The sequence below is a fragment of the Oncorhynchus keta genome, chromosome 29, assembly GCF_023373465.1.
Source record: "Oncorhynchus keta strain PuntledgeMale-10-30-2019 chromosome 29, Oket_V2, whole genome shotgun sequence".
NCBI lineage: Eukaryota > Metazoa > Chordata > Actinopteri > Salmoniformes > Salmonidae > Oncorhynchus > Oncorhynchus keta.
The window spans coordinates 3,542,410-3,569,422 of NC_068449.1; the positions used below are offsets into that span (position 1 = coordinate 3,542,410).

Here is a 27,013-nt window from a genome sequence, read left to right on the forward strand (position 1 = left end):
CATTTATCTAAGCAGTCAGACTCTTTACTAAGTACCTTGGCGATTATAGTCTTGAGTCTTCTTGGGTATGACGCTACAAGCTTGGCACACCAGTATTTGGGGAGTTTCTCCCATTCTTCTCTGCAGATCCTCTTAAGCTCTGTCAGGTTGTATGGGGGGTGTCGATGTACAGCTATTTTCTGGTCTCTTCAGAGATGTTCGATCAGGTTCAAGTCCTCGCTCTGGCTGGGTCACTCAAGGACATTCAGAGACTTGTCCCCGAAGCCACTCCTGTGTTGTCTTGGCTGTGTGCTTAGGGTCATTGTCCTGTTGGAAGGTGAACCTTTGCTCCACTCTGAGGTGCTGAGCGCTCTGGAGCAGGTTTTCATCAAGGATCTCTCTGAACTGTGCTCCGTTCATCTGTCCCTCGATCCTGACTAGTCTCCCACTCCCTGCCGCAGAGAAACATCCCCATAGCATGATGCTACCACCAGTGTGCTTCACCGTAGGGATGGTGCCAGGTTTCCTCCAGACGTGACGCTTGGCATTCAAGCCAAAATCTTTGTTTCATCAGACTAGATCATCTTGTTTCTCAGGAGTGGTTTACGTCTGGTCAACATGAATGTCTGATTGGTGGAGGGCTGCAGAGATGGTTGTCCTTCTGGAAGGTTCTCCCATCTCCACAGAGGAACTCTAGAACTCTGTCAGAGTGACCATCGGGTTCTGGGTCATCTCCCTTACCAAGGTCCTTCTCTCCCGATTGCTCAGTTTGGCGAGGCGGCCAGCTCTAAGAAGAATCTTGGTGGTTCCACACTTCTTCAATACTGCATAAATGTTTTGGTCCCCTTCCCCAGATCTGTGCCTCGACACTATCCTGTCGTCTTGGTGCTCTAAGTATGGCTTGGTTTTTACTCTGACATGCACTGTCGACTGTGGAACCTTATATAGACAGGTGTGTGCTTTTCCAAATCATGTCAAATCAATTGAATTTCCCACAGGCGGACTCCACTCAAGTTGTAGAAACATCTCAAGGATGATCAATGGAAATAGGATGCACCTGAGCTCAATTTCGAGTCTCATAGCGAAGGGTCTGAAAAATTCTGTATTTCTGTTTTTATTTTATTTTTATAAATTTGCTAACATTTCTAATAACCTGTTTTCACTTAGTATTATGGGCTATTATGATGTCATTATGGGGTATTGTGATGTCATTATGGGGTATTGTGATGTCATTATGGGGTGTTATGATGTCATTATGGGGTATTGTGATGTCATTATGGGGTATTGTGATGTCATTATGGGGTGTTGTGATGTCATTATGGGGTATTGTGATGTCATTATGGGGTATTGTGATGTCATTATGGGGTATTGTGATATCATTATGGGGTATTGTGATGTCATTATGGGGTATTGTGATGTCATTATGGGGTATTGTGATGTCATTATGGGGTATTGTGGTGTCATTATGGGGTATTGTGATGTCATTATGGGGTGTTGTGATGTCATTATGGGGTATTGTGTGTAGATAGATGAAGGGGGAAATTTTTTTTTTAATCCATTTTAGAATAAGGCTGTAATGTAACAAAAACGGAGAAAAAGTCAATGGGTCTGAATACTTTGCGACCGCGCTGTAGGACACAGATGTTTAGGTTTCCATTCTGGTGCATTTCCCCAAATTCTCTACATTGCCAGAAATCCTGGTTGGAGGAAAGTTACCAGGATGTGCAACCCAACGCCTACCGTTCGTTCCCTCAAAGTCCCTCAGTTTAAAGTCTTACCTGGAATATCTGGACACTGGAGGGAGACGTCTGGTGGTAGATCTCTGTAGCACTGATGTAGTCAGCTCTGACACCCTCTATATATGCACCCTGCAGAGAGAGAGAGATAGTCAGCTCTGACACCCTCTATATATGCACCCTGCAGAGAGAGAGAGATAGTCAGCTCTGACACCCTCTATATATGCACCCTGCAGAGAGAGAGATAGTCAGCTCTGACACCCTCTATATATGCACCCTGCAGAGAGAGAGATAGTCAGCTCTGACACCCTCTATATATGCACCCTGCAGAGAGAGAGATAGTCAGCTCTGACACCCTCTATATATGCACCCTGCAGAGAGAGAGAGATAGTTAGCTCTGACACCCTCTATATATGCACCCTGCAGAGAGAGAGATAGTCAGCTCTGACACCCTCTATATATGCACCCTGCAGAGAGAGAGAGATAGTCAGCTCTGACACCCTCTATATATGCACCCTGCAGAGAGAGAGTTAGTCAGCTCTGACACCCTCTATATATGCACCCTGCAGAGAGAGAGAGATAGTCAGCTCTGACACCCTCTATATATGCACCCTGCAGAGAGAGAGATAGTCAGCTCTGACACCCTCTATATATGCACCCTGCAGAGAGAGAGAGATAGTCAGCTCTGACACCCTCTATATATGCACCCTGCAGAGAGAGAGAGATAGTCAGCTCTGACACCCTCTATATATGCACCCTGCAGAGAGAGAGATAGTCAGCTCTGACACCCTCTATATATGCACCCTGCAGAGAGAGAGATAGTCAGCTCTGACACCCTCTATATATGCACCCTGCAGAGAGAGAGATAGTCAGCTCTGACACCCTCTATATATGCACCCTGCAGAGAGAGAGATAGTCAGCTCTGACACCCTCTATATATGCACCCTGCAGAGAGAGAGAGATAGTCAGCTCTGACACCCTCTATATATGCACCCTGCAGAGAGAGAGATAGTCAGCTCTGACACCCTCTATATAGAGAGATATAGTCAGTTGCATCCTCTATACAGTGGCAAGAAAAAGTATGTGAACCCTTTGGAGTTACCTGGATTTCTGCATAAATTGGTCATCAAATATGATCTGATCTTCATCTAGGTCACAACAATAGACAAACACAGCGTCTGCTTAAACCAATAACACACAAACAATTATACGTTTTCATGTCTTGTATTGAACACACCGTGTAAACATTCACAGTGCAGGGTGGGAGAAAGTATGTGAACCCTTGGATTTAATAACTGGTTGACCCTCCTTTGGCAGCAATAACCTCAACCAATCAGGTTGAGGTCAGGACTGACTGGGCCACTCAGGTTGAGGTCAGGACTCTGACTGGGCCACTCAGGTTGAGGTCAGGACTCTGACTGGGCCACTCAGGTTGAGGTCAGGACTGACTGGACCACTCAGGTTGAGGTCAGGACTGACTGGGCCACTCAGGTTGAGGTCAGGACTGACTGGGCCACTCAGGTTGAGGTCAGGACTGACTGGGCCACTCAGGTTGAGGTCAGGACTGACTGGGCCACTCAGGTTGAGGTCAGGACTGACTGGGCCACTCAGGTTGAGGTCAGGACTGACTGGGCCACTCAGGTTGAGGTCAGGACTGACTGGGCCACTCAGGTTGAGGTCAGGACTGACTGGGCCACTCAGGTTGAGGTCAGGACTGACTGGGCCACTCAGGTTGAGGTCAGGACTGACTGGGCCACTCCAGAAGGCGTATTTTCTTCTGTTGAAGCCATTCTGTTGTTGATTTACCTCTGGGTTTTGGATTGTTGTCCTGTTGCATCACCCAACTTCTGTTGTGCTTCAATTGGCGGACAGATAGCCTTACATTCTCCTGTAAAATGTCTTGATAAACTTGGGAATTCATTTTTTCATCGATGATAGCAAGCTGTCCAGGTCCTGAGGCAGCAAAGCAGTCCCAAACCATGATGCTCCCTCCACCAGACTTTACAGTTGGGATGAGGTTTTGATGTTGCTGTGCTGTGCCTTTTTCTCTCCACACATGGTGTTGTGTGTTCCTTCCAAACAACTATTCTTTAGTTTCATCTGTCCACAGACTATTTTGCCAGTAGCGCTGTGGAACATCCAGGTGCTCTTTGCGAACTTCAGAAGTGCAGCAATGTTTTTTTGGACAGCAGTGGCATCTTCTGTGGTGTCCTCCTACAAACATAATTATTGTTTACTCTTTTATGTATCGTAGACTCGCCGACAGAGATGTTAGCATGTTCCAGGGATTTCTTTAAGTCTTAAGCTGACACTCCCAAGATTCTTCTTAACCTCATTGAGCATTCTGTGCTGTGCTCTTGCAGCCATCTTGCAGGACAGCCACTCCTAGGGAGAGTAGCAACAGTGCTGAACTTTCTCCATTTATAGACCATTTGTTTTACCGTGGACTGATGGATTGATGGACATCAGGACTTTTAGAGATACTTTTGTAACCCTTTCCAGCGTTATGCTTGTCATTAATTCTTCATCTTGGGTCTTCTGAGATCTCTTTTGTTCGAGACACGTTTCACATCAGGCAATGCCTCTTGTGAATAGGAAACTCATATTTTGTGATTGTTTTTTATAGGGCAAGGCAGCTCTAACCAACATCTCCAATCTTGTCTCAATGATTGTACTCCAGGTTAGCTCCTGACTCCTGACTAGCTTATGGAGAAGTCATTAGCCTCGGCGTTCACATACTTTTTTCCAACCTACAATGTGAATGTTTAAATGATGTATTCAATATAGTCAAGAAAAATACATACATTTGTTATTAGTTTAAGCACACCAATTTATGCAGAATGAGTTCAAATACGTTTTCTTGCCACTGTAGGGGCGGGGATCTGTTCAGCATCACCTAGATCTGTTCCCAACCAAGGAGGGCCTACAGCATCAGCTAGATCTGTTCCCAACCAAGGAGGGCCTACAGCATCACCTAGATCTGTTCCCAACCAAGGAGGGCCTACAGCATCACCTAGATCTGTTCCCAACCAAGGAGGACCTACAGCATCACCTAGATCTGTTCCCAACCAAGGAGGGCCTACAGCATCACCTAGATCTGTTCCCAACCAAGGAGGGCCTACAGCATCAGCTAGATCTGTTCCCAACCAAGGAGGGCCTACAGCATCACCTAGATCTGTTACCAACTAAGGAGGGCCTACAGCATCACCTAGATCTGTTCCCAACCAAGGAGGGCCTACAGCATCACCTAGATCTGTTCCCAACCAAGGAGGGCCTACAGCATCACCTAGATCTGTTCCCAACCAAGGAGGGCCTACAGCATCACCTAGATCTGTTACCAACCAAGGAGGGCCTACAGCATCACCTAGATCTGTTCCCAACCAAGGAGGGCCTACAGCATCAGCTAGATCTGTTCCCAACCAAGGAGGGCCTACAGCATCAGCTAGATCTGTTCCCAACCAAGGAGGGCCTACAGCATCACCTAGATCTGATCCCAACCAAGGAGGGCCTACAGCATCAGCTAGATCTGTTCCCAAACAAAGAGGGCCGTACAGCATCATCTAGATCTTCTGCAAAGATTCTGCCAGACCTGGGACCTGACAATTAATCCCAGTAAGACAAAAAGTAATGGTGTTCCAAAAAGGTCACCAACCAATAATATTTCAAAATGGGACAAACACCAAATTGAGACTTTGCATTTGCTCAGAATTATGCCGAAAAAAATCTCTCTGTGCACAAAGTAAAACAGCAAGTAATGCATGAATCTAAAATCCAGAAAACAGCCGTTAAAATAATCCCCATAAAGGAAGCAATTCCCAAAACCTTTCATAACAAACTCATCACATACAGAGAGTCCTATCAGCCGGCTGGTTCTGGCTCTGTTCACAAACACAAACACACCCCAAACAAACTCATCACCTACAGAGAGTCCTATCAGCCGGCTGGTTCTGGCTCTGTTCACAAACACAAACACACCCCAAACAAACTCATCACCTACAGAGAGTCCTATCAGCCGGCTGGTTCTGGCTCTGTTCACAAACACAAACACACCCCAAACAAACTCATCACCTACAGAGAGTCTTATCAGCCGGCTGGTTCTGGCTCTGTTCACAAACACAAACACACCCCAAACAAACTCATCACCTACAGAGAGTCCTATCAGCCGGCTGGTTCTGGCTCTGTTCACAAACACAAACACACCCCAAACAAACTCATCACCTACAGAGAGTAATATCAGCCGGCTGGTTCTGGCTCTGTTCACAAACACAAACACACCACACAGAGCCCCAGGACAGCAACACAATTAGACCCAACCGAATCACTAGAAATACAAATATAATTACTTGACACATTAGAAAATAATTAATCAAAAAACAGAGCAAACTAGAATGCTGTTTGGCCCTAAACAGAGAGTACACAGTGTCAGAATACCTGATCACTGTGACTGACTCAAACTTATGGCAGTCTTTGACAATGTACAGACTCAGTGAGCATAGCCTTGCTACTGACATGGCTCCCAAGAGAAGACAGGCTATGTGCTCACTGCCCACAAAATGAGGTGGAAACTGAGCTGCACTTCCTAACCTCCTGCCCAATGTATTACCATATTAGAGAGACATACTTCCCTTAGATTACACAGATCCACAAAGAATTCAAAAACAAACCCAATTTTCATAAACTCCCATATCTACTGGGTGAAAAACCAAAGTGTACCATCACAGCAGCAAGATTTGTGACCTGTTTCTACAAGAAAACTGCAACCATTAAAGAAAAAATATTTATGCTTATTTATTTTCCCTTTAGTACTTTAACTATTTGCACATAATATGACATTAGAAATGTATTTTATTCTTTTGGAACGTTTGTGAGTGTAATGTTTACTGTTAATAAAAAAATATATATATATATTTCACTTTTGTTTATAATCTATTTACAGTTTTTCTCAATTGCTAAAACACTAAAACTCATTGGCTGAACAAAGTTTTGATTAAAAAAGGGAAGAACAAACAGAACCCATATTTATGTTTATTTATTTTCCCTTTTGTACATCATTACAAGACTGTATATAGACATAATATGACAGTTTTCTAAATGTCTCAATTCCTCTGAAACCTTTTTGGAGTGTTAACTGTTTTTTATTGTTTATTTCACTTCTGTTTATTATGTATTTCACTTGCTTTGGCAATGTTAACATGTTTCCCATGCCAACAAAGCACTTCAATTTGAATTTAATTGCGAGAGAACGAGGGAGCGAAGTTACACAGTTCTTGAAACCGTGAAATAGTTATGTGCTAATATTAATATATTAGCTCAGCAGAATACTGCCCCCTTTGGAGGAATTGCGTGCCCATAGTAAACTGAAAATACATTTGTCCAAAATTGCTAATATATGCATATAATAATTATTATTGGATAGAAAACACTCGAATGCTTCTAAAACCGTTTGAATTATGTCTGTAAGTATAGCAGAACTCACAGGTCAGGCAATCTCCCAAACTAGTTTTGGCAGCCTCAAACTTGGGGCAACTTTGACGTCATCGCTCCCACCCATCCCAACCAGCTATGGATCTGGAGACACTTTCTATGTCTTCCACTAGATGTCCTCATTCAGTACAGCGTTTAATTGTGCAAATCCCGCGTGTTTTGAGCCTTTAGTAGGCAAAAGACTGAGTGTCGCGAGAAAATTCAAGGTTGTGGTCCTTCTGTAGCTCAGTTGGTAGAGCATGGCGCTTGTAACGCCACGGTAGTGGGTTCGATTCCCGGGACCACCCATACGTAGAATGTATGCACACATGACTGTAAGTCGCTTTGGATAAAAGCGTCTGCTAAATGGCATATATATATATATATATATATATATACACCTGTTACGAGAGCGCGCTTTATGGAGACACGTTCCTTTGTTCCAGATCGCCTGCCAAGAAGCACGTTCGTCCGAGAGATTACATAATAGTTTTGTACGTTTAGAACATCCTAAAGCTTGATTCTGCACTTAGTTTGACCAGTTTAGTCGACTTATAATATGTAATTTTTAAGTTTTGATGCACAACTGTTCGGGGCCAGAAGTAATTTTGGAAGCATTTCAGCTGGAACTCGTAGCATATGCTAATTCAAAGACACACGACTTGAAACCAAACGATGTATTGGGTAAGTATGACTACTTCCACTACATTCTGATCGAAGACCATCTAAGGTAAGGGAATATTTATGTTGTAATTTTGTGTTTCTGTTGACTCCAACATAGCGGAGAAATATTGCTTATGTCTGAGCGCCATCTCAGATTATTGAAAAATGAACGATTTCTGTAACGTTAAAAAGAAATGTGACAAAGCGATTGCATTAAGAAGCAGTGTATCTTTCTAATATTAAATTATGAAAACAATTATGATGTGTGTTTCTCACCTCACTGACCAGTTTCTGTTGTACAGTCAGGTAAAACTTGTAAAACAGGCTGAGGGTCAGAGTCCGTCGGTAGGTCACCATGCCACCCGGTGCAGAGGGGTGAAGGGTCATCTCCTCAGCCAATGAGGAACAAGCATCCTGCAGAAGCTCTTCCCCCCACTGTTTTCCCAGAAGTCTACTGGCTGTGTTCTTAGCCATGACAGTAGTAGCAGCCATCCCTCCGTAACTAAGGGCCAGGTGCTTGACGATGGTTGACCCCTCTGCGAATGTCACACTCATCCCTGACGTCACAATGCTGATGTCATCCTCACGACGAGGAGACTGCTTATAGGCAGCAAAGTACTGGCCCTAAACAACACACACACACGCGCACAAAGATAGACACAGAATATGATTCTACAAGATGCTATAATTGCTATTCTACTCTGTGTGTGTGTGTGTGTGTGTGTGTGTGTGTGTGTGTGTGTGTGTGTGTGTGTGTGTGTGTGTGTGTGTGTGTGTGTGTGTGTGTGTGTGTGTGTCTGACCTTCTTGGTGTACGGGATCAGGACACATAGAAGAACCTCCTCAGGTGTCAGGATGGTCTTTCTGTAACCTGGGAAGAACTTCTCATCCATCACAACCACACGCTCACCACCTAGAGAGAGACAGACAGACAGACAGACAGACAGACAGACAGACAGACAGACAGACAGACAGACAGACAGACAGACAGACAGACAGACAGACAGACAGACAGACAGACAGACAGACAGACAGACAGACAGGCAGACAGACACAGAGAGAGACACAGAGAGAGAGCGACAGACAGACAGAGAGAGTGAGAGACAGACAGACAGAGCGAGAGAGGTAGAGAGACAGACAGATGAGGATAGAGAGAGAGAGGGGGGGGGGATACAATATTTAAATAAATATGTAAGGGACTAAGGAGGCTTGTGTTTTATGTGAATGGTCACCTGTCTGTCCCCAGTTTTACTGTGAGAAGAAGTGTCAAAGAGCAACAAGCTACCTGTTCAAACGATACTTTCACTCACACCATAAAAATGGACATAAAACAAGCAGGCTGAGATGCAAAATATACAATATACTTAATCCAGGCTGTAAAGAAAGGAGAAGTGATTTACCTTTGGACATGAGCGTGAGTTTGCAGCCAGAAGCCATAAAGACAGGGTTGAGGTCGGAGATGGGGCTGGCAGTCATGATGTTACCTCCAATGGCCTGAAGGAGACACACACACACACAGGTACACACACACACACACAGGTACACACACACACACACACACACACACACACACACACACACACACACACACACACACACACACACACACACACGCGATTTAGTGACCATACAGGTCATACATGCTTGTATTGCATATCTGTTGAATGTGTGTGTAAGGGTTTTCCTCCTCCTCCTCTTCGTCTGAAGAGGAGAAGCGAGAAGGATCGGAGGACCAATGTGCAGCGTTCATGGTTCTTTAATAACAGAAACTCAACATTAACAAAACAATAATCGTTGCAACATTCCTATTCTGGTGCAGAGAACACAAAGACAGGAAACAATCACCCACAAACCCCAACGTAAAACAAGCTACCTACCAATCAGAGACAACAGAACTATGGTCAGAACGTGACAGTGTGTGTGTGTGTGTGTGTGTGTGTGTGTGTGTGTGTGTGTGTGTGTGTGTGTGTGTGTGTGTGTGTGTGTGTGTGTGTGTGTGTGTGTGTGTGTGTGTGTGTGTGTGTGTGTGTGTGTGTGTGTGTGTGTGTGTGTGGTGTGTGTGTGTGTGTGTGTGTGTGTGTGTGTGTGTGTGTGTGTGTGTGTGTGTGTGTGTGTGTGTGTGTGTGTGTGTGTGTGTGTGTGTGTGTGTGTGTGTGTGTGTGTGTGTGTGTGTGTGTGTGTGTGTGTGTGTGTGTGTGTGTGTGTGTGTGTGTGTGTGTGTGTGTAATACGTACTGCCACGTTGCGTATCTGTAGTCCAGCGAACCAGCGAAGTTGCTCCAGCACAGCATTGAAGACTTCAGTCTGGTAGGGGGGCAGTTTACCCACCGCAGCCTTCAGCACATCACCCAACAGGGTCAGGGAACAGGACGCTCCAAATACTATACCTACAACACACACGCATGTCAGTAACACAAACACACACACACACATTTTCATTCAAATATTAAATGGGCATGCGTATTGGCATGATACAAGCAATGGGACAGGCAGAAGGACAGGCAACAGGACAGGCAGGAGGACAGGCAGGAGGTTAGGCAGGAGGATAGGCAGGAGGACAGGCAGCAGGACAGGCAGGAGGACAGGCAGCAGGACAGGCAGCAGGATAGGCAAGAGGATAGGCAGGAGGAAAGGCACTAGGACAGGCAGGAGGACGGACAGGAGGACAGGCAGGAGGTGGGCAGGAGGATGGACAGGAGGACAAGCAGGAGGATAGGCAGGAGAACAGGCAGGAGGATAGGCAGGAGGTGGGCAGGAGGATAGGCAGGAGGACAGGCAGGAGGATAGGCAGGAGGATAGGCAAGAGCACAGGCAGGAGGATAGGCAGGAGGATAGGCAGGAGGACAGGCAGGAGGACAGGCAGGAGGAAAGGCACTAGGACAGGCAGGAGGACGGACAGGAGGACAGGCAGGAGGTGGGCAGGAGGATGGACAGGAGGACAGGCAGGAGGATAGGCAGTAGGACAGGCAGGAGGATGGACAGGAGGACAGGCAGGAGGTGGGCAGGAGGATGGACAGGAGGACAGGCAGGAGGATAGGCAGGAGGACAGGCAGGAGGACAGGCAGGAGGACGGGCAGGAGGACAGGCAGGAGGATAGGCTGGAGGTGGGCAGGAGGTGGGGAGGAGGATGGACAGGAGGATAGGCAGGAGGACAGGCAGGAGGATAGGCAGGAGGATAGGCAAGAGGACAGGTAGGAGAATATGCAGGAGGATAGGCAGGAGGACAGGCAGGAGGACAGGCAGGAGGATAAGCAGGAAGACAGACAGGAGGACAGGCAGCAGGACAGGCAGGAGGACAGGCAGGAGGACAGACAGGAGGATAGGCAGGAGGACCGACAGGAGGATGGGCAGGAGGTGGACAGGAGGATAGGCAGGAGGAGGGCAGGAGGACAGACAGGAGGATAGGCAGGAGGATGGACAGGAGGATGGGCAGGAGGATGGACAGGAGGTGGGCAGGAGGATGGGCAGGAGGGCAGGCAGCAGGACAGGCAGTAGGATAGGCAGGAGGATGGACAGGAGGATGGGCAGGAGGATAGGCGCCAGGTGTTTGTTTGTTTTTTGTTTTTGCTCATGACCTATGGTGTAATTTTCATAGAAACTGACGCGCTGTTCCGTGTTCTCTGTGTGTGTGTGTGTGTGTGTGTGTGTGTGTGTGTGTGTGTGTGTGTGTGTGTGTGTGTGTGTGTGTGTGTGTGTGTGTGTGTGTGTGTGTGTGTGTGTGAATGAGAGGCTCAATAGAAAGTAAATAACCGCCACATCACTGACACTGACACACACACACACACACACACACACACACACACACACACACACACACACACACACACACACACACACACACACACACACACACACACACACACACACACACACACACACACGGGTCGTTGGTTTGCCAGGGCAATTACTTAATAATCCTTGGGAATACATACTGTACACACATTAGCCATGAACACAAATAACATACATGTTGAAGTGGCCAGTCCCTGCCATTCACAGCCAAACCCTTGTCCCCTCTTACCCTCGTCAGTGTGCTGTATGGTGTTGAGTTCAGGGATGTATCCCGGGGCCAGAATAACAGGATACAACAGGTTCTTAAACTTAATCTCAATACCTGGGACACAAACGGCAACAGGGACAACAGATCAATCAAACATTATCACTTAACCACAAACTTTCAGAACAGTAAGACTGCACTGGCAGCCCAATTCTGCTTTTTGTAAACATAAAAAAATAAATCCATCTGCTCGACTCTCTCTCTTTCTCTCTCTCTCTCTCTCTCTCTCTCTCTCTCTCTCTCTCTCTCTCTCTCTCTCTCTCTCTCTCTCTCTCTCTCTCTCTCTCTCTCTCTCTCTCTCTCTCTCTCTCTCTCTCAATTCAATTCAAGGGCTTTATTGGCATGGGAAACGTGTTAACATTGCCAAAGCAAGTGAGGTATCGTCATGTCTATGTTTTATTTATCCTCCCAAATTTTGGTCTGATTAGTCTAAATACCAATTAATAGAAAAAATCTCACCGACTTCCGTGTTACCAACCACCATCTTGGCGTTGGGGTACTGAGTCTTAAGCTCTAGAAGTTGATCCAGAGAAGCTGGCTGAAGCCACAGAACCCTCTCTCCTCTGAACCTCAGCTGTTGAGAAGACTGGCCTTTACACAGGGACTGGAGAAAGAGAAAGAAAGAGAGAGAGAGGGAGAGGGAGGGAGAGAGAGAGAGAGAGAGAGAGAGAGAGAGAGAGGGAGAGGGATGGAGAGAGAGAGAGAGAGAGAGAGAGAGAGAGAGAGAGAGAGAGAGAGAGAGAGAGAGAGAGAGAGAGAGAGAGAGAGCATGAGAGGGAGAGGGAGGGAGAGAGAGGAGGGAGAGAGAGAGAGAGAGAGAGAGAGAGAGAGAGAGAGAGAGAGAGAGAGAGAGAGAGAGAGAGAGAGAGAGAGAAAGAGAGAGAGAGAGAGCATGAGAGGGAGAGGGAGCTCCTGCATTTTTTTTTACATGTTTTTACAAAAAGATAGATTTAGAGATGGATAAACTTGGATTTTTTTTCAAGGACATATACTCTCCGCAACATAACCTTCACAAATCAAATCTCCAAACCTACAACCTGATTTTGGACAAAATTACATGGAAGGATTCCCACTACCAAAAGATTTGTATTCCGAAGGATTATTAAGTAATTGACCTGGCAAACCAACGACCAGCAAAATAGGCACATCAGAAACCTGAAAATAAACCTGGAACTGAGTGAGTAATGTTTAGTCTGAAGCTACTTTTAAAAAGCCCCAATGAATAAGAAATTACAATAATCTATTTAAATGTGCAAGTACTGAATGCTAAATTAAGGACAGAACAGATCCGGTTGCAACTTCAATTACACTGAGGTGTACGGCGAGATGTGTCAGAGCACTTGAGCCCAACAATGACAGGAGATTCACCGCCAAATGCACAGGCCTTTCAGGCCACGTGCTCCATGGCGTCCCTCTGTGCAGAGGTCATGACAACACAGTACCCCTTGGATGTAAAAAAAAAAAATGTCAAGGCACGGAAAGAGTACACAAAGATGCTCCTCATGGACAATCCAGAGACACTTTTTGCTGACTGCTGCAAAAATGGGAATGTACTATAAGCAACTTAATCTTGCACACAGACCACCCCTTGACATGGCACAGTGCTATAGTCATGTAAGGGAAACTCGGGATACTAAACAACGAGGACTCTGAGTCAGCCAATGTCAACCTGTACAAGTCCGGAACAGTATTGGTACAGAGCAACTCCAAACAGTTTCAGCTGTACTTCTACAGAATCAAAGAAGGAGCGCAGCGGGAGAAGCTCTCTCTTGATGAAGACTCCCCCACCCAGACCTCTTCGTTAAACAACCCCACAGATGAGCAACCCCAAGAGGAAAGCCAATTTCCCACAGATCACTACTCCCAATTTTGTTTAATTTATTTGCACCAAAGAAATAATAATAATAATAATAATAAATAAGTGATAAACAACTATTTAAAATAAAATAAACGGTGTGCAGGTTGGAAGCCCAAGGGCTTATACTGTATAAAAATGATATACAATAATTCAATAAATTATTAAATGATATACATAAGTACACAAATTAAAAAGGTTTGTTAAAACTGAAAACAAAACCCAATAATCATAAATGTACAAATGAACCAATCAGCAATCATAAAATGTTTCTTTGTAATATGATGTCACGACTGCTCCTGCTCCCTCCCTCCATTGCCGGTCTACTAACCCCCGGTCCTGGCAACCACCATTGAGCACACCTGGCAACCACCATTCCCACAAAAAGCTCCTTATCGTTAAGCGTTAAGCACACATGGACTTCATCACCACCCTGATTACTCTCCCTTCATACCCTTAGTATCCTCAGTCATCAGGACGTTTTGGTTTTGGTTGCGTTCTGTACGCTTCTCGTGTTTTGTAATGTCTTCATGTTTATTATTATTAACTTCTTGGTGACAGGGGGCAGTATTTTCACGTCCGGATTAAATGCATGCCCAAATTCAAATGCCTGTTACTCATCACCAGAAGATAAGATATGCATATTATTAGTAGATTTGGATAGAAAACACTCAGAATTTTCTACAACTGTTTGAATCATGTCTGTGAGTATAACATAACTTATTTACCAGGCGAAACCCCGAGGACAAAACATTCCGATTTTTTTTTCAATTTGTTTTTCAGTTAGTTTTCATCGCTTCCACTGGATGTCAACAGTCTTTAGAAATTGGTTGAGGTTTTTCCTTTGTGTAATGAAGAAGTACGGCCATCTTGAACGAGGATCATTTGAGGTGTACTGTTAGATAGAGGCGCGTGGCCAGAAAGCTACAGTTTGTTTTCCTCCTGTATTGAACACAGATCATCCCGTCTTCAATTTTATCGATTATTTACTTCAAAAAATACCTAAAGTTGTATTACAAAAGTAGTTTGAAATGTTTTGGCTAAGTTTACAGGTAACCTTTGAGATATTTTGTAGTCACGTTGCTCAAGTTGGAACCGGTGTTTTTCTGGATCAAACGTGGAATATCTGGATCAAATGCAGTGTTTTTCTGGATCGACGGAATTAATCGAAGGACCATTTGTGATGTTTATGGGACATATTGGAGTGCCAACAAAAGAAGCTCGTCAAAGGTAAGGCATTAATTATATTTTTATTTCTGCGTTTTGTGTCGCGCCTGCAGGGTTGAAATACGCTTTCTCTTTTGTTTACAGAGGTGCAGATCATCTTTTGTTTACTATGGTGCTATGCTCAGATAATAGCATCATTTGCTTTCGCCGAAAAGCCTTTTTGAAATCTGACATGTTGGCTGGATTCACAACAAGTGTAGCTTTAATGTGCTATCTTGCATGTGTGATTTTCATAGTAATTTATTTGAATTTGGCACTCTGCATGTTCCCCGGCTTTTGGCCAGGTGGGACACTAGCATATCCCAGAGAGGTTAAACTCACCTTCTGCTCCTGTTTCCTGACTCCCTGTGTATATGTTACATAATACTGCCTCAGAAATTATGGATGCAGCAGAGGATTACACCATCTTCCAGACGATTGAGGATCTACTCCATCAACACCACGATTAGCTGGCTCTACTGGGTACGACCATGAAACGAAGTCCTAGCATTCTCCACCGACCTCGACACCAACAGCGGGGTTCTCAATACCTCTGATGGAGGGCCTCCTACCACAGGTCGTCACAGTGAGCCAGTCCCCCGGCCTACCCAGCCAACCGCCCAGATTAGTGATCCCAACTGTCCCTTCAAGAGAAGCATGACGGAAATCCATTGAAATACCATGGCTTCCTACACCAGTGCTCCCTTTCGGCTCTCAGACGAGAGCACCGCACCACGGAGAGGTCCAACGTTGCCAAGGTAATTTCCCTGTTTACCGGATGGGCTTTGGAGTGGGCTACGGCCGTCTGGGACATAGGAGCGGGGAGCTGGGTTTCTCTGAGAGGTTCATGGCTCTGTTCAGGGTGGTCTTCGACCATCCTCCAGAGGGCAGAGAGGGAGGCAAGCAACTATTCCAACTCCAGAAGAGTTCCCAGACCTCTGAGGAGTATGCCCTCACCTTTCGGACTGTGGTAGCCTCCAGTGGATGGAATGAGCCGGCTCTCACGGGTCTATTCTGCATTGGACTACGCGAGGATGTCCAGACGGAGTTGGCATGTTGGGATAACAACATGTCCTTAGACGCTCTCATCTCGATGGCCATCCGTTTAGATAATCTTCTTCGGGAGCCCTGGTCCACCTCACCACTGTCCTGAGGCAGAGCCTAAACCCATGGAGGTAGGGGCCACGCACCTCTTCGCGGTAGACCAGCGTCATCTGAGATAGCTGTCACTCTGTCCCTATTGCAGCCAGGAGGGGAACTTCCCTGATGTCCAGTGAGTCTGAACAATGGGTCCACTAGAGCAGTGGGGCGGCCAAGTATCTTCCCTCTCCCACGGTAGGCCATATTATAGTTTTCCATTTTCATTGTTTTCTGCCAAAACCCTTTCTGGTTCCCATGTCACTGTGTGGCTGGCACTCAAGTGTCGTCTCTCCTACAGCTCTAGTGGACTCCGGTGCCGTGGGGGAACTTTATTGACCAGGCCCACACTTCCTCACTGAACTTTAACTTCATACCCACTCTCCTCTCCTTTTCCAGTCCAAGCCCTGGATATACGACCATTTGGGTCCGGCACAATTACGCACGTCACAGCACCACTCACCCTCACCGTTGGACCCAAGCACCAGGAAAGCCTTCCCATCCTCATCATCCCTGCACCCGTACACAAAGTCATCCTCGGCCTGGCATGGCTCCAACTCCATAACCTCACCATCTCCTGGTCAAAGATGAGAATCACTGCCTGGGAACCAGGATGTTGGAGGATCTGCTTTCCCGCACCCCGTGGTTCCATGTTGGTGAAGGGTCCTGTGAGTGTCCTCCAGCCCATCAATCAGTCTTACTGAATTGTTGGCCTCTTGTTTTGTGACGTAGATGTGGACATCCCCAAGGCTCTGGAGAGGGAACCCACTACCTCCAGAGAGCATCTACGTCCCTACAGGGGTGAGAGATCGGCTGTTGACCTGGGCACACACATCCCCCGCTGCTGGACCCGCAGTTATCACCCGCACCATGGCACAGAACGTTGCCTAGCATGACGACTCCTGTTCCTTATGTACATAGTCATTTAAATATTTAAACAACAACTCCTCCCCTTTTTTCAATATTGGCCTAAAAAGACAAAGCCAAATGTAACTTGCTGTAGCTCAGGCCCTGAGGCAAGGATATGCATATTATTGGTACCATTTGAAAGGAAACAATTTGAGGTTTGTGGAAATGTGAAAGGAATGTAAGAGAATATAAGACAATAGATCTGGTAAAAGATATTACAAAGAAAAAGACAATAGTTTTTTTTGGACCAACTTTGATTTAGGGTGTACTATTCCAGCCCAGGTGAAATCTAGATTTTGGCCAATAGATGGCAGCAGTGTATGTGCAACGTTTAAGACTGGTCCAATGAACCATTGCATTTCTGTCCAAAATGTAGTACGAAGGCTGCCCAAATTTGTTTATTACTAACTTTTCATGTTCAAAATTGTGCACTCTCCTCAGACAATAGCATTGCATTATTTCACTGTAATAGCTACTGTAAATTGGACAATGCAGTTAGATTAACAAGAATTTAAGCTTTCTGCCCATATCAGATATGTCTATGTCCTGGGAAATGTTCTTCTCACTTACAACCTCATGCTAATCATATTAGCCTATATTAGCTCAACCGTCCCGTGGAAGGGACACCAATCCCGAAGAAGATTTAATTAACAATATGTAATGGCGTTCTTCGTTTGTAGAAAGAGAGTCGGACCGAAATGCAGCGTGGTTGTTACTCATGATCTTTAATGTAGGATCGCGATACACGAAAATAACTTAACATATACAAAAACAACAAACAGAACGAGAAACCTAATACAGCCTGTCTGGTGAACACTAACACGGAGACAGGAACAATCACCCACGAAACACAAAGTGAAACCCAGGCTACCAAAATACGGTTCCCCATCAGAGACAACAAGAATCACCTGACTCTGATTGAGAACCGCCTCAGGCAGCCAAGCCTATACCAGACACACCCCTAATCAACCACAATCCCAATGCCTACAAAAACCCCAATACGACAATACAATAACCCCATGTCACACCCTGGCCTGACCAAATAATAAAGAAAACACAAAATACTAAGACCAAGGCGTGACAGAACCCCCCTAAGGTGCGGACTCCCGGACGCACCTCAAAACCATAGGGAGGGTCCGGGTGGGCGTTTGTCCATGGTGGCGGTTCCGGCTCGGGACGTGGACCCCACTCCATTAATGTCCTAGTTCCTCCCCCTCGCGTCCTGGGATAATCCACCCTCGCCGCCGACCATGGCCTAATAGTCCTCACCCAGAACCCCACTGAACTGAGGAGCAGCTCGTGACTGAGGGGCAGCTCGGGACTGAGGGGCAGCTCGGAATTGAGGCAACTCTGGACTGAGGGGCAGCTCGGGACTGAGGGGCAGCTTGGGACTGAGGGGCAGCTCGGGACTGAGGGGCAGCTCGGGACTGAGGGGCAGCTCGGGACTGAGGGGGAGCCCGGAACTGAGGGGAAGCCAAGTACTGAGAGAAAGCCCAGTACTGAGAGGAAGCCCAGTACTGAGAGGAAACCCAGTACTTAGATGAAGCTCAGGCAGGTAGTAGGCTCCGGTAGATCCTGGCTGGCTGGCGGATCTGGATGATTCTGGTTGACTGGCAGATCTGGAAGAATCTGGTTGACTGGCAGATCTATAAGAATCTGGTTGACTGGCGGATCTAGCTGCTCTATGCAGGCTGACAGCTCCTTGCAGACTGACAGCTCCTTGCAGACTGGCAGCTCTTTGCAGACTGACAGCTCTGGCTGCTTCATGCAGACTGACAGCTCTGGCTGCTTCATGCAGACTGACAGCTCTGACTGCTCCATGCAGGCTGACAGCACCCTGCAGACTGACAGCTCCTTGCAGACTGACAGCTCCTTGCAGACTGACAGCTCCTTGCAGACTGGCAGCTCTTTGCAGACTGACATCTCTGGCAGCTTCATGCAGACTGACAGCTCTGGCTGCTTCATGCAGACTGACAGCTCAGGCTGCTCCGAACAGGCGGGAGACTCCGACAGCGCAGGAGGGAAGGAAGGCTCTGATAGCGCTGAACAGACAGGAGACTCCAGCAGCGCTGTATAGGAGGAAGGCTCTGATAGCGCTGAACAGGCGGGAGACTCCGACAGCGCAGGAGGGAAGGAAGGCTCTGATAGCGCTGAATAGACAGGAGACTCCAGCAGAGCAGGAGGGAAGGAAGGCTCTGATAGCGCTGAACAGACAGGAGACTCCGGTAGCGCAGGAGGGAAGGAAGGCTCTGGCTGTGCTGAACAGGCGAGGCGCACTGACGGTCTGGTGTGTGGTGCTGGAACTGGTGCTACAGGATCGAGGACACGCACAGGAAGCCTGGTGCGGGGAGCTGCTACCGGAGGACTGGTGTGTGAAGGTGGCACAGGATAGACTGGACCGTGAAGGTGTACTGGAGAGCCTGAGAGCAGGACTGGCACAGGACGTGCAAGGCTAGGTAGGTACACAGGAGGCACCTCAGGACGAGTATGGAGCGCTGACCCAGGTGCCATTAAATCCCGACACGCTCCGTCGGACGAATATCGTACCTATAGCTCCATACTAGCAACTCCCTCATTACTCTCTCCTCCACTTTCCCCATTAACTCCTTCACAGTCTCTGCTTCGCTCACCTCTAACACCGGCTCTGGTTCTGGTCTCCTCCTTGGCTCCTCACGATAAACAAGGAGAGTTGGCTCTGGATAGACCGGACCGTGCAGGCGCACTGGAGCTCTTGAGCACCGAGCCTGCCCAACCTTACCTGGCTCGATGCCCACTCTAGCCCGGCCAATAGGAAGGGCTGGTATGAACCGCACCGGGCTATGCACCCGCACTGGAAACACCGTGCGCTCCATAGCATAACACAGTGCCTGCCCGGTCTCTCTAGCCCCCAGGTAAGCACAGGGAGTTTGCGCAGGTCTCCTACCTGGTGTAGCCATACTCCCTGTAAGCCCCCCCCCCAATAATTTTTTGGGGCTGCTTTTCGGGCTTCCATCCGCGTCGCCGTGCTGCCTCCTCATACCAGCGCCCTCTCCGCTTTAGTCGCCTCTAGTTCCTCCTTGGGGCGGCGATATTCACCAGGCTGAGTCCTTTTCCGTCCAGTTCTTCCTCCCATGTCCAATTCTCCAAGTGGTGCAGCCTCTCCCACTGCAGCTGCGACAGATTTGTACCTTGTCAGCTCGGGGGTTTGAACTTGATCTGATGCTTCTGTCCCCAAACCAGAAGGGTCTAAGGCTCCTAGATCTTCTGGACAGATTCTGTCAGACCTGGGCCCTGACTGTGAATCTCAGTAAGACAAAAATAATTGTGTTCCAAAAAAGGTAAAGTAGACAAGACTACAAATTCTCTGTAGACACTGTTGCCCCAAAAATTATTACACCTCAACCTAAATATCAACACCACAGGTAACTTCCTCAAGGCTATGAATAATCTAGGAGACAAAGCAAGAAGGGCCTTCGATGCCATCAAAAGGAACATGAAACTCAACATCCCAATTAGGATCTGGCTAAAAATACTTAAATCCATTATCAAACCCATTGCCTTTTATGGTTGTGAGGTCTGGGGTCCGCTCACCAAACAAGAATTCACAAAATGGGGGGAAAAAACTATTCCGACTCAGCATGCAGAATTCAGCAAAGAATATACTTTGCGTACAATGCAAAACCCCAAACAATGCAGGCAGAGCAGAATTAGGACGATACTCATTAGTTATCAACATAAAGAAAAGAGATGTTAAATTCTACATCCACCTAAAAGGAAGCGATGCCCACACATTCCACCACAAAGCCCTCCCCCTACAGAGAGATGAACGTAGAGAAAAGTCCCCTCAGCCAGCTGGTTTTGGGGCTCTGTTCACAAACACAAACAGACCCCACAGAACCGCAAAAGAGAGAAACACATTTAGACTCAACAAAATTATGAGAATTATGAGAAACCAAAAATAACTATTTGACACACTGGAAATAATCAACCAACTAGAATGCTATTTGGCCCTAAAACAGAGGGTACACAGTGGCAGAATACCTGACCACTTTGACTGACCCCAAATTAAGAAAAGCCTTGACTATGTACAGACTCAGTGAGCAAAGCCTTGAGATTGAGAAAGGCCGCCGTAGGCAGACGTGGCTCTCGAGAGACTGCCCACAAAATGAGACGGAAACAGAGCTTCAATTCCTAACCTCCTGCCAAATGTATGACCACATTAGATACACATATTTCCCTCAGATTACACAGACCCACAAAAACAAATCAAACATTGATAAACTACTATATCTGTTATGAGAAATAGTGTAGTGTGCCGTCACAGCAGCAAGATGTGTGGCCCGTTGCCATGAATTAAGGGAAACCAGTGGAGCACAAACACTGTAGAAATACAACCTATATTGAAATGTTTATTTTCCCATTCATACTTCAACTACTTGCACATTGTTACAACACTAATAATATGTGTGTAATATTAACCAGTTATGTGTAGTATTACATTTGAAATGTCTATATTATTTAAAGTTGACCTTGTTTATCCATTTCACTTGCTTTGACAATGTAAACATATGTTTCCCATGCCAATAAAGCCCTTGAATTGAATTGAATTGAGAGAGAAAGAGAGAGAGAGAGAGAGAGAGAGAGAGAGAGAGAGAGAGAGAGAGAGAGAGAGAGAGAGAGAGAGAGAGAGAGAGAGAGAGAGAGAGAGAGAGAGAGAGAGAGAGAGAGAGAGAGAGAGAGAGAGAGAGAGAGAAAGAGAGAGAGAGAGAGAGAGAGAGAGAGAGAGAGAGAGAGAGAAAGAGAGAGAGAGAGAGAGAGAGAGAGAGAGAGAGAGAGAGAGAGAGAGAGAGAGAGAGAGAGAGAAGGAGAGAGAGAGAGAGAGAGAGAGAGAGAGAGAGACAGAGGGAGAGAGAGATGAACAGAGAGAGAGAGTGAGAGAACAGAGAAAGAGAGAGAGAGTGAGAGAGAGAAAGAGAGAGAGAGAGAGAGAGAGAGAGAGAGAGAGAGAGAGAGAGAGAGAGAGAGAGAGAGAGAGAGAGAGAGAGAGAGAGAGAGAAAGAGAGAGAGAGAGAGAGAGAGAGAGAGAGAGAGAGAGAGATGAACAAAGGGAGAGAGAGTGATGAACAGAGAGCTAGTGAAAGAGATAAACAGAGAGAGAGGGGTAAGGGTATGTGTTTGAACAGAGAGAGAGGGGTAAGGGTATGTGTTTGAACAGAGAGAGAGGGGTAAGGGTATGTGTTTGAACAGAGAGAGAGGGGTAAGGGTATGTGTTTGAACAGAGAGAGAGGGGTAAGGGTATGTGTTTGAACAGAGAGAGAGGGGTAAGGGTATGTGTTTGAACAGAGAGAGAGGGGTAAGAGTATGTGTTTGAACAGAGAGAGAGGGGTAAGGGTATGTGTTTGAACAGAGAGCTAGTGAAAGAGATAAACAGAGAGAGAGGGGTAAGGGTATGTGTTTGAACAGAGAGCTAGTGAAAGAGATAAACAGAGAGAGAGGGGTAAGGGTATGTGTTTGAACAGAGAGCTAGTGAAAGAGATAAACAGAGAGAGAGGGGTAAGGGTATGTGTTTGAACAGAGAGAGAGGGGTAAGGGTATGTGTTTGAACAGAGAGCTAGTGAAAGAGATAAACAGAGAGAGAGGGGTAAGGGTATGTGTTTGAACAGAGAGCTAGTGAAAGAGATAAACAGAGAGAGAGGGGTAAGGGTATGTGTTTGAACAGAGAGCTAGTGAAAGAGATAAACAGAGAGAGAGGGGTAAGGGTATGTGTTTGAACAGAGAGAGAGGGGTAAGGGTATGTGTTTGAACAGAGAGAGAGGGGTAAGGGTATGTGTTTGAACAGAGAGAGAGGGGTAAGGGTATGTGTTTGAACAGAGGGAGAGGGGTAAGGGTATGTGTTTGTGTTAGTGTATCTACCATCAGCTCTGGTGGGAAGATGATCTCCTGAGTGGGGTCCAGAGGGAGGAAGTCAGCTGGGTTGTAGAGAGGAGCAGGCAACACTGAGGTTCTCTGAGATCAATGAGACACGCCATTGAAACATCATTAACCAGTTATATCTACATTATTAACTAGTTATATCTACATTATTAACCATTTATAGCTACATTATTAACTAGTTATATCTACATGTTTAACTAGTTATATCTACATTATTAACCAGTTATATCTACATTATTAACCAGTTATATCTACATTATTAACTAGTTATATCTACATTATTAACTATTTATATCTACATTATTAACAAGTTATATGCATATTATTAACTAGTTATATCTAATTTATTAACCATTTATAGCTACATTATTAACTAGTTATATCTACATTATTAACCAGTTATATCTACATTATTATCTAGTTATATCTACATGTTTAACTAGTTATATCTACATTATTAACCAGTTATATCTACATTATTAACTAGTTATATCTACATTATTAACTAGTTATATCTACATTATTAACTAGTTATATCTACATTATTAACTAGTTATATCTACATTATTAACCATTTAATAGTTGTATTTTTTCAAATGTTTTGGTTAATTTATGTTGAAATATTTAGCTCTTTTATTTATAATTCAATCATTTTATTTGAAGTTAAAATTAGTATTTTATTTATAATATAGCGCTGAAATCGTGACTGCATATCACCTGTGTGAGGGCACGGGTGTGATTGGCCGATAACTGTGAAACACTCCTCCAATCATCCAACAGACATCATAACTTTCATGTAGATAATTTCTGGTTGTAAAACAAGTGTGTGATTGACTCACGAGGTCCAGGTCACACATGTGACCGTCTACCCATCATGCATTGCGCTTGTGATACAGGCACGGATAATCAATTTCTTCTGCGTTCTTTCATAACACTGTTCTTAATGTGTTAGAACACAGTTCTTTGTCACTTAAAAAAATATCTGAGTTTCTCAACTTTAACACAAACACCTCCGGTCAAGCCAACAGACCAACACCTCCGGTCAAGCCAATAGACCAACACCTCCGGTCAAGCCAATAGACCAACAGCTCCGGTCAAGCCAATAGACCAACAGCTCCGGTCAAGCCAACAGATCAACAGCTCCGGTCAAGCCAACAGACCAACAGCTCCGGTCAAGCCAACAGACCAACACCTCCGGTCAAGCCAACAGACCAACAGCTCCGGTCAAGCCAACAGACCAACACCTCCGGTCAAGCCAACAGACCAACACCTCCGGTCAAGCCAACAGACCAACACCTCCGGTCAAGCCAACAGACCAACACCTCCAGTCAAGCCAACAGACCAACACCTCCGGTCAAGCCAACAGACCAACACCTCCGGTCAAGCCAACAGACCAACACCTCCGGTCAAGCCAATTGACCAACAGCTACTACCTACTTCCTTCAATTTCATTCATTGCTTTCAACCTACTGTATATATTTAGTTTACTGTGTTTTGAAATAATATTTTGTCGATTTAAATTATACTCGCAATTCAGCCTGCCAGTTGTACAATGTTGTTGAAGAACAGTAAAAAACCAACTAGAATGTCTCTATCCCCCTCTCTTTCTCTTTCTCTCTCTCTCTCTCTCATTCTCTTTCTCTTTCTCTTTCAATCAAAGAATCGAGTCCACTGCAGTAGTTGACGTTGTCAATGGTCATATTAATAAATAGTAGACTGCCAGATTGTTTGATATATCCTGTTATATTGATGACTATTGTATTGATAGTTACTCTACGTTTTTAAATCTAAATATTTTTTATGGGGGGGGGGGTATTATGACACTTCACTGAGAAAGCATAGATGAATCAGTAGGGTATGGTGGATACAGGGATTGACTTCAGGTCTCCAGTGGGGAGATATGTACAGGTGATTTCTGCCAGAAATGTTCCCAGTCAACCATGGCTCTGCAGACTGTCTATTGAATGAGAATACTTACGTTGACACTCTCGTCAGTGTACCCTTTGGTCTCTACTCTGTTGGTCATGCAGCAGCCGTTTTCCATCCCTTTGCCACCACAACAGCTCCTCTCCTGTGGCACGCAGACGGACACACACACACACACGCACGCACGCACGCACGCACGCACGCACGCACGCACACACACACACACACACACACACACACACACACACACACACACACACACACACACACACACACACACACACACACACACACACACACACACACACACACACACACACACGCTCACCACAGATTGGAGAAAAAATGATGGAAGTGAAAGCAGGAGAAAGAGGAAGACGATGATCCTTACTCATCCTCAGGAGACTGCATGACACTCAGGGTGTGGTTGTGTGGTTGTGTGGTCTTACTTTGGTGAACGTCTTGTACCCCTCCAGAATTGGTCTGTAACCAGTACAGCGACACAGGTTCCCTGCGGGGACAACAACAGTACAACATTACCTGGCTCAAACCTGGCATTGACATAACAGTCCGTGTTATTCATTAAGTCACCATTCTCTCTCCAGTCGTGCACAGCAGCTCGAGAGGTCAAATCTATCTGTAGTCCAGCTAGAGAGGTCATATCTATCTGTAGACCAGCTAGAGAGGTCATATCTATCTGTAGACCAGCTAGAGAGGTCATATCTATCTGTAGACCAGCTAGAGAGGTCATATCTATCTGTAGACCAGCTAGAGAGGTCACATCTATCTGTAGACCAGCTAGAGAGATCATATCTATCTGTAGACCAGCTAGAGAGGTCATATCTATCTGTAGACCAGCTAGAGAGGTCATATCTATCTGTAGACCAGCTAGAGAGGTCATATCTATCTGTAGACCAGCTAGAGAGGTCATATCTATCTTATTCATTAAGTCATGTTCAAACCTGTCATTGATGTGTGGTTCAAATGGGTCTAAATGTACATTGGTGAGGTTTTATTTTGCCAGGAAGACACTAGTTGGTAGGGTTGCAAAATGATTTTCCAAAATGTCCTGGGTTTCGAAAACTTGTGGCCTAAATGTTGCAACCCTATTAGTTTGACACCCAATTTACCTTGGAAGGCCTCCTCTATGTCAGCCATGCAGGGTGTAGGGTTGTTCCTGAGCAGCGCATACATAGACATGACGATACCTGGGGTACAGAACCCACACTGAGAACCATGAGACTTAGCGATACGCTCCTACAGAGAGAGAGAGAGAGAGAGACAGAGAGAGAGAGAGAGAGAGAGAGAGAGAGAGAGAGAGAGAGAGAGAGAGAGAGAGAGAGAGAGAGAGAGAGAGAGAAAGATGGAAGGAGAGAGAGAGAGAGAGGGGGAGAGAGAGGAAGAGAAGGAGGGTGAAAGGGGGGAGAGACAGAGGGAGGACAGTAGCTGCAGTATATGCGAGCGTACCTCCATGAGGTCTAAGACACTGTTCTTACCTGTACGGGGTGGAGTTTCCCTGCCACGCTGCCGATGCCTTCCACCGTGGTGACAGCACAGTGATGGAGAGAACACAGAGGGGCCAGACACCCATTCACCGAGTGGTGACTGGAGGGTTAAGTTAAACACACACACACACACACACGACACTCAAGTACAAACACACACACACACACACGACACTCAAGTACAAGTACAAACACACACACACACACACACACACACACACAACACTCAAGTACAAACACACACACACACACACACACACACACACAAACACACACACACACACACACACACACACACACACACACACACACACACACACACACACACACACACACACACACACGACACTCAAGTACAAACACACACACACACACACACATGACACTCAAGTACAAACACATACACACACACATACATGACACTCAAGTACAAACACACACACACACACAACACTCAAGTACAAACACACACACACACACACACATGACACTCAAGTACAAACACACACATACACACACACATGACACTCAAGTACAAACACACACACACACACACACATGACACTCAAGTACAAACACATACACACACACATACACACACACGCACACACTCTCGCTCTCACACAAACATGCAAACACACACCACACGCAGATTGCTATTTGAGT

At 45.9% G+C, this 27,013-nt stretch overlaps 1 protein-coding gene across 2 annotated transcripts in view; it reads right to left on the minus strand.

Moving 5' to 3' along the window:
* The window catches only part of xdh (xanthine dehydrogenase), an 86,657-nt gene that overhangs the window by 39,990 nt on the left and 19,654 nt on the right, over positions 1 to 27,013 (minus strand). For both annotated transcript variants that reach the window (XM_052485657.1, XM_052485656.1), the window contains 12 exons: positions 26,339 to 26,447; positions 25,973 to 26,099; positions 25,292 to 25,353; positions 24,895 to 24,987; positions 22,896 to 22,988; positions 12,356 to 12,500; positions 11,861 to 11,953; positions 10,075 to 10,226; positions 9,241 to 9,334; positions 8,644 to 8,753; positions 8,118 to 8,465; positions 1,758 to 1,847 (listed from right to left, as the gene is read on the minus strand). In XM_052485657.1, the coding sequence (XP_052341617.1) occupies positions 1,758 to 1,847; positions 8,118 to 8,465; positions 8,644 to 8,753; positions 9,241 to 9,334; positions 10,075 to 10,226; positions 11,861 to 11,953; positions 12,356 to 12,500; positions 22,896 to 22,988; positions 24,895 to 24,987; positions 25,292 to 25,353; positions 25,973 to 26,099; positions 26,339 to 26,447 (1,516 nt within the window). The remainder of the gene's footprint in view (positions 1 to 1,757; positions 1,848 to 8,117; positions 8,466 to 8,643; positions 8,754 to 9,240; positions 9,335 to 10,074; positions 10,227 to 11,860; positions 11,954 to 12,355; positions 12,501 to 22,895; positions 22,989 to 24,894; positions 24,988 to 25,291; positions 25,354 to 25,972; positions 26,100 to 26,338; positions 26,448 to 27,013) is intronic.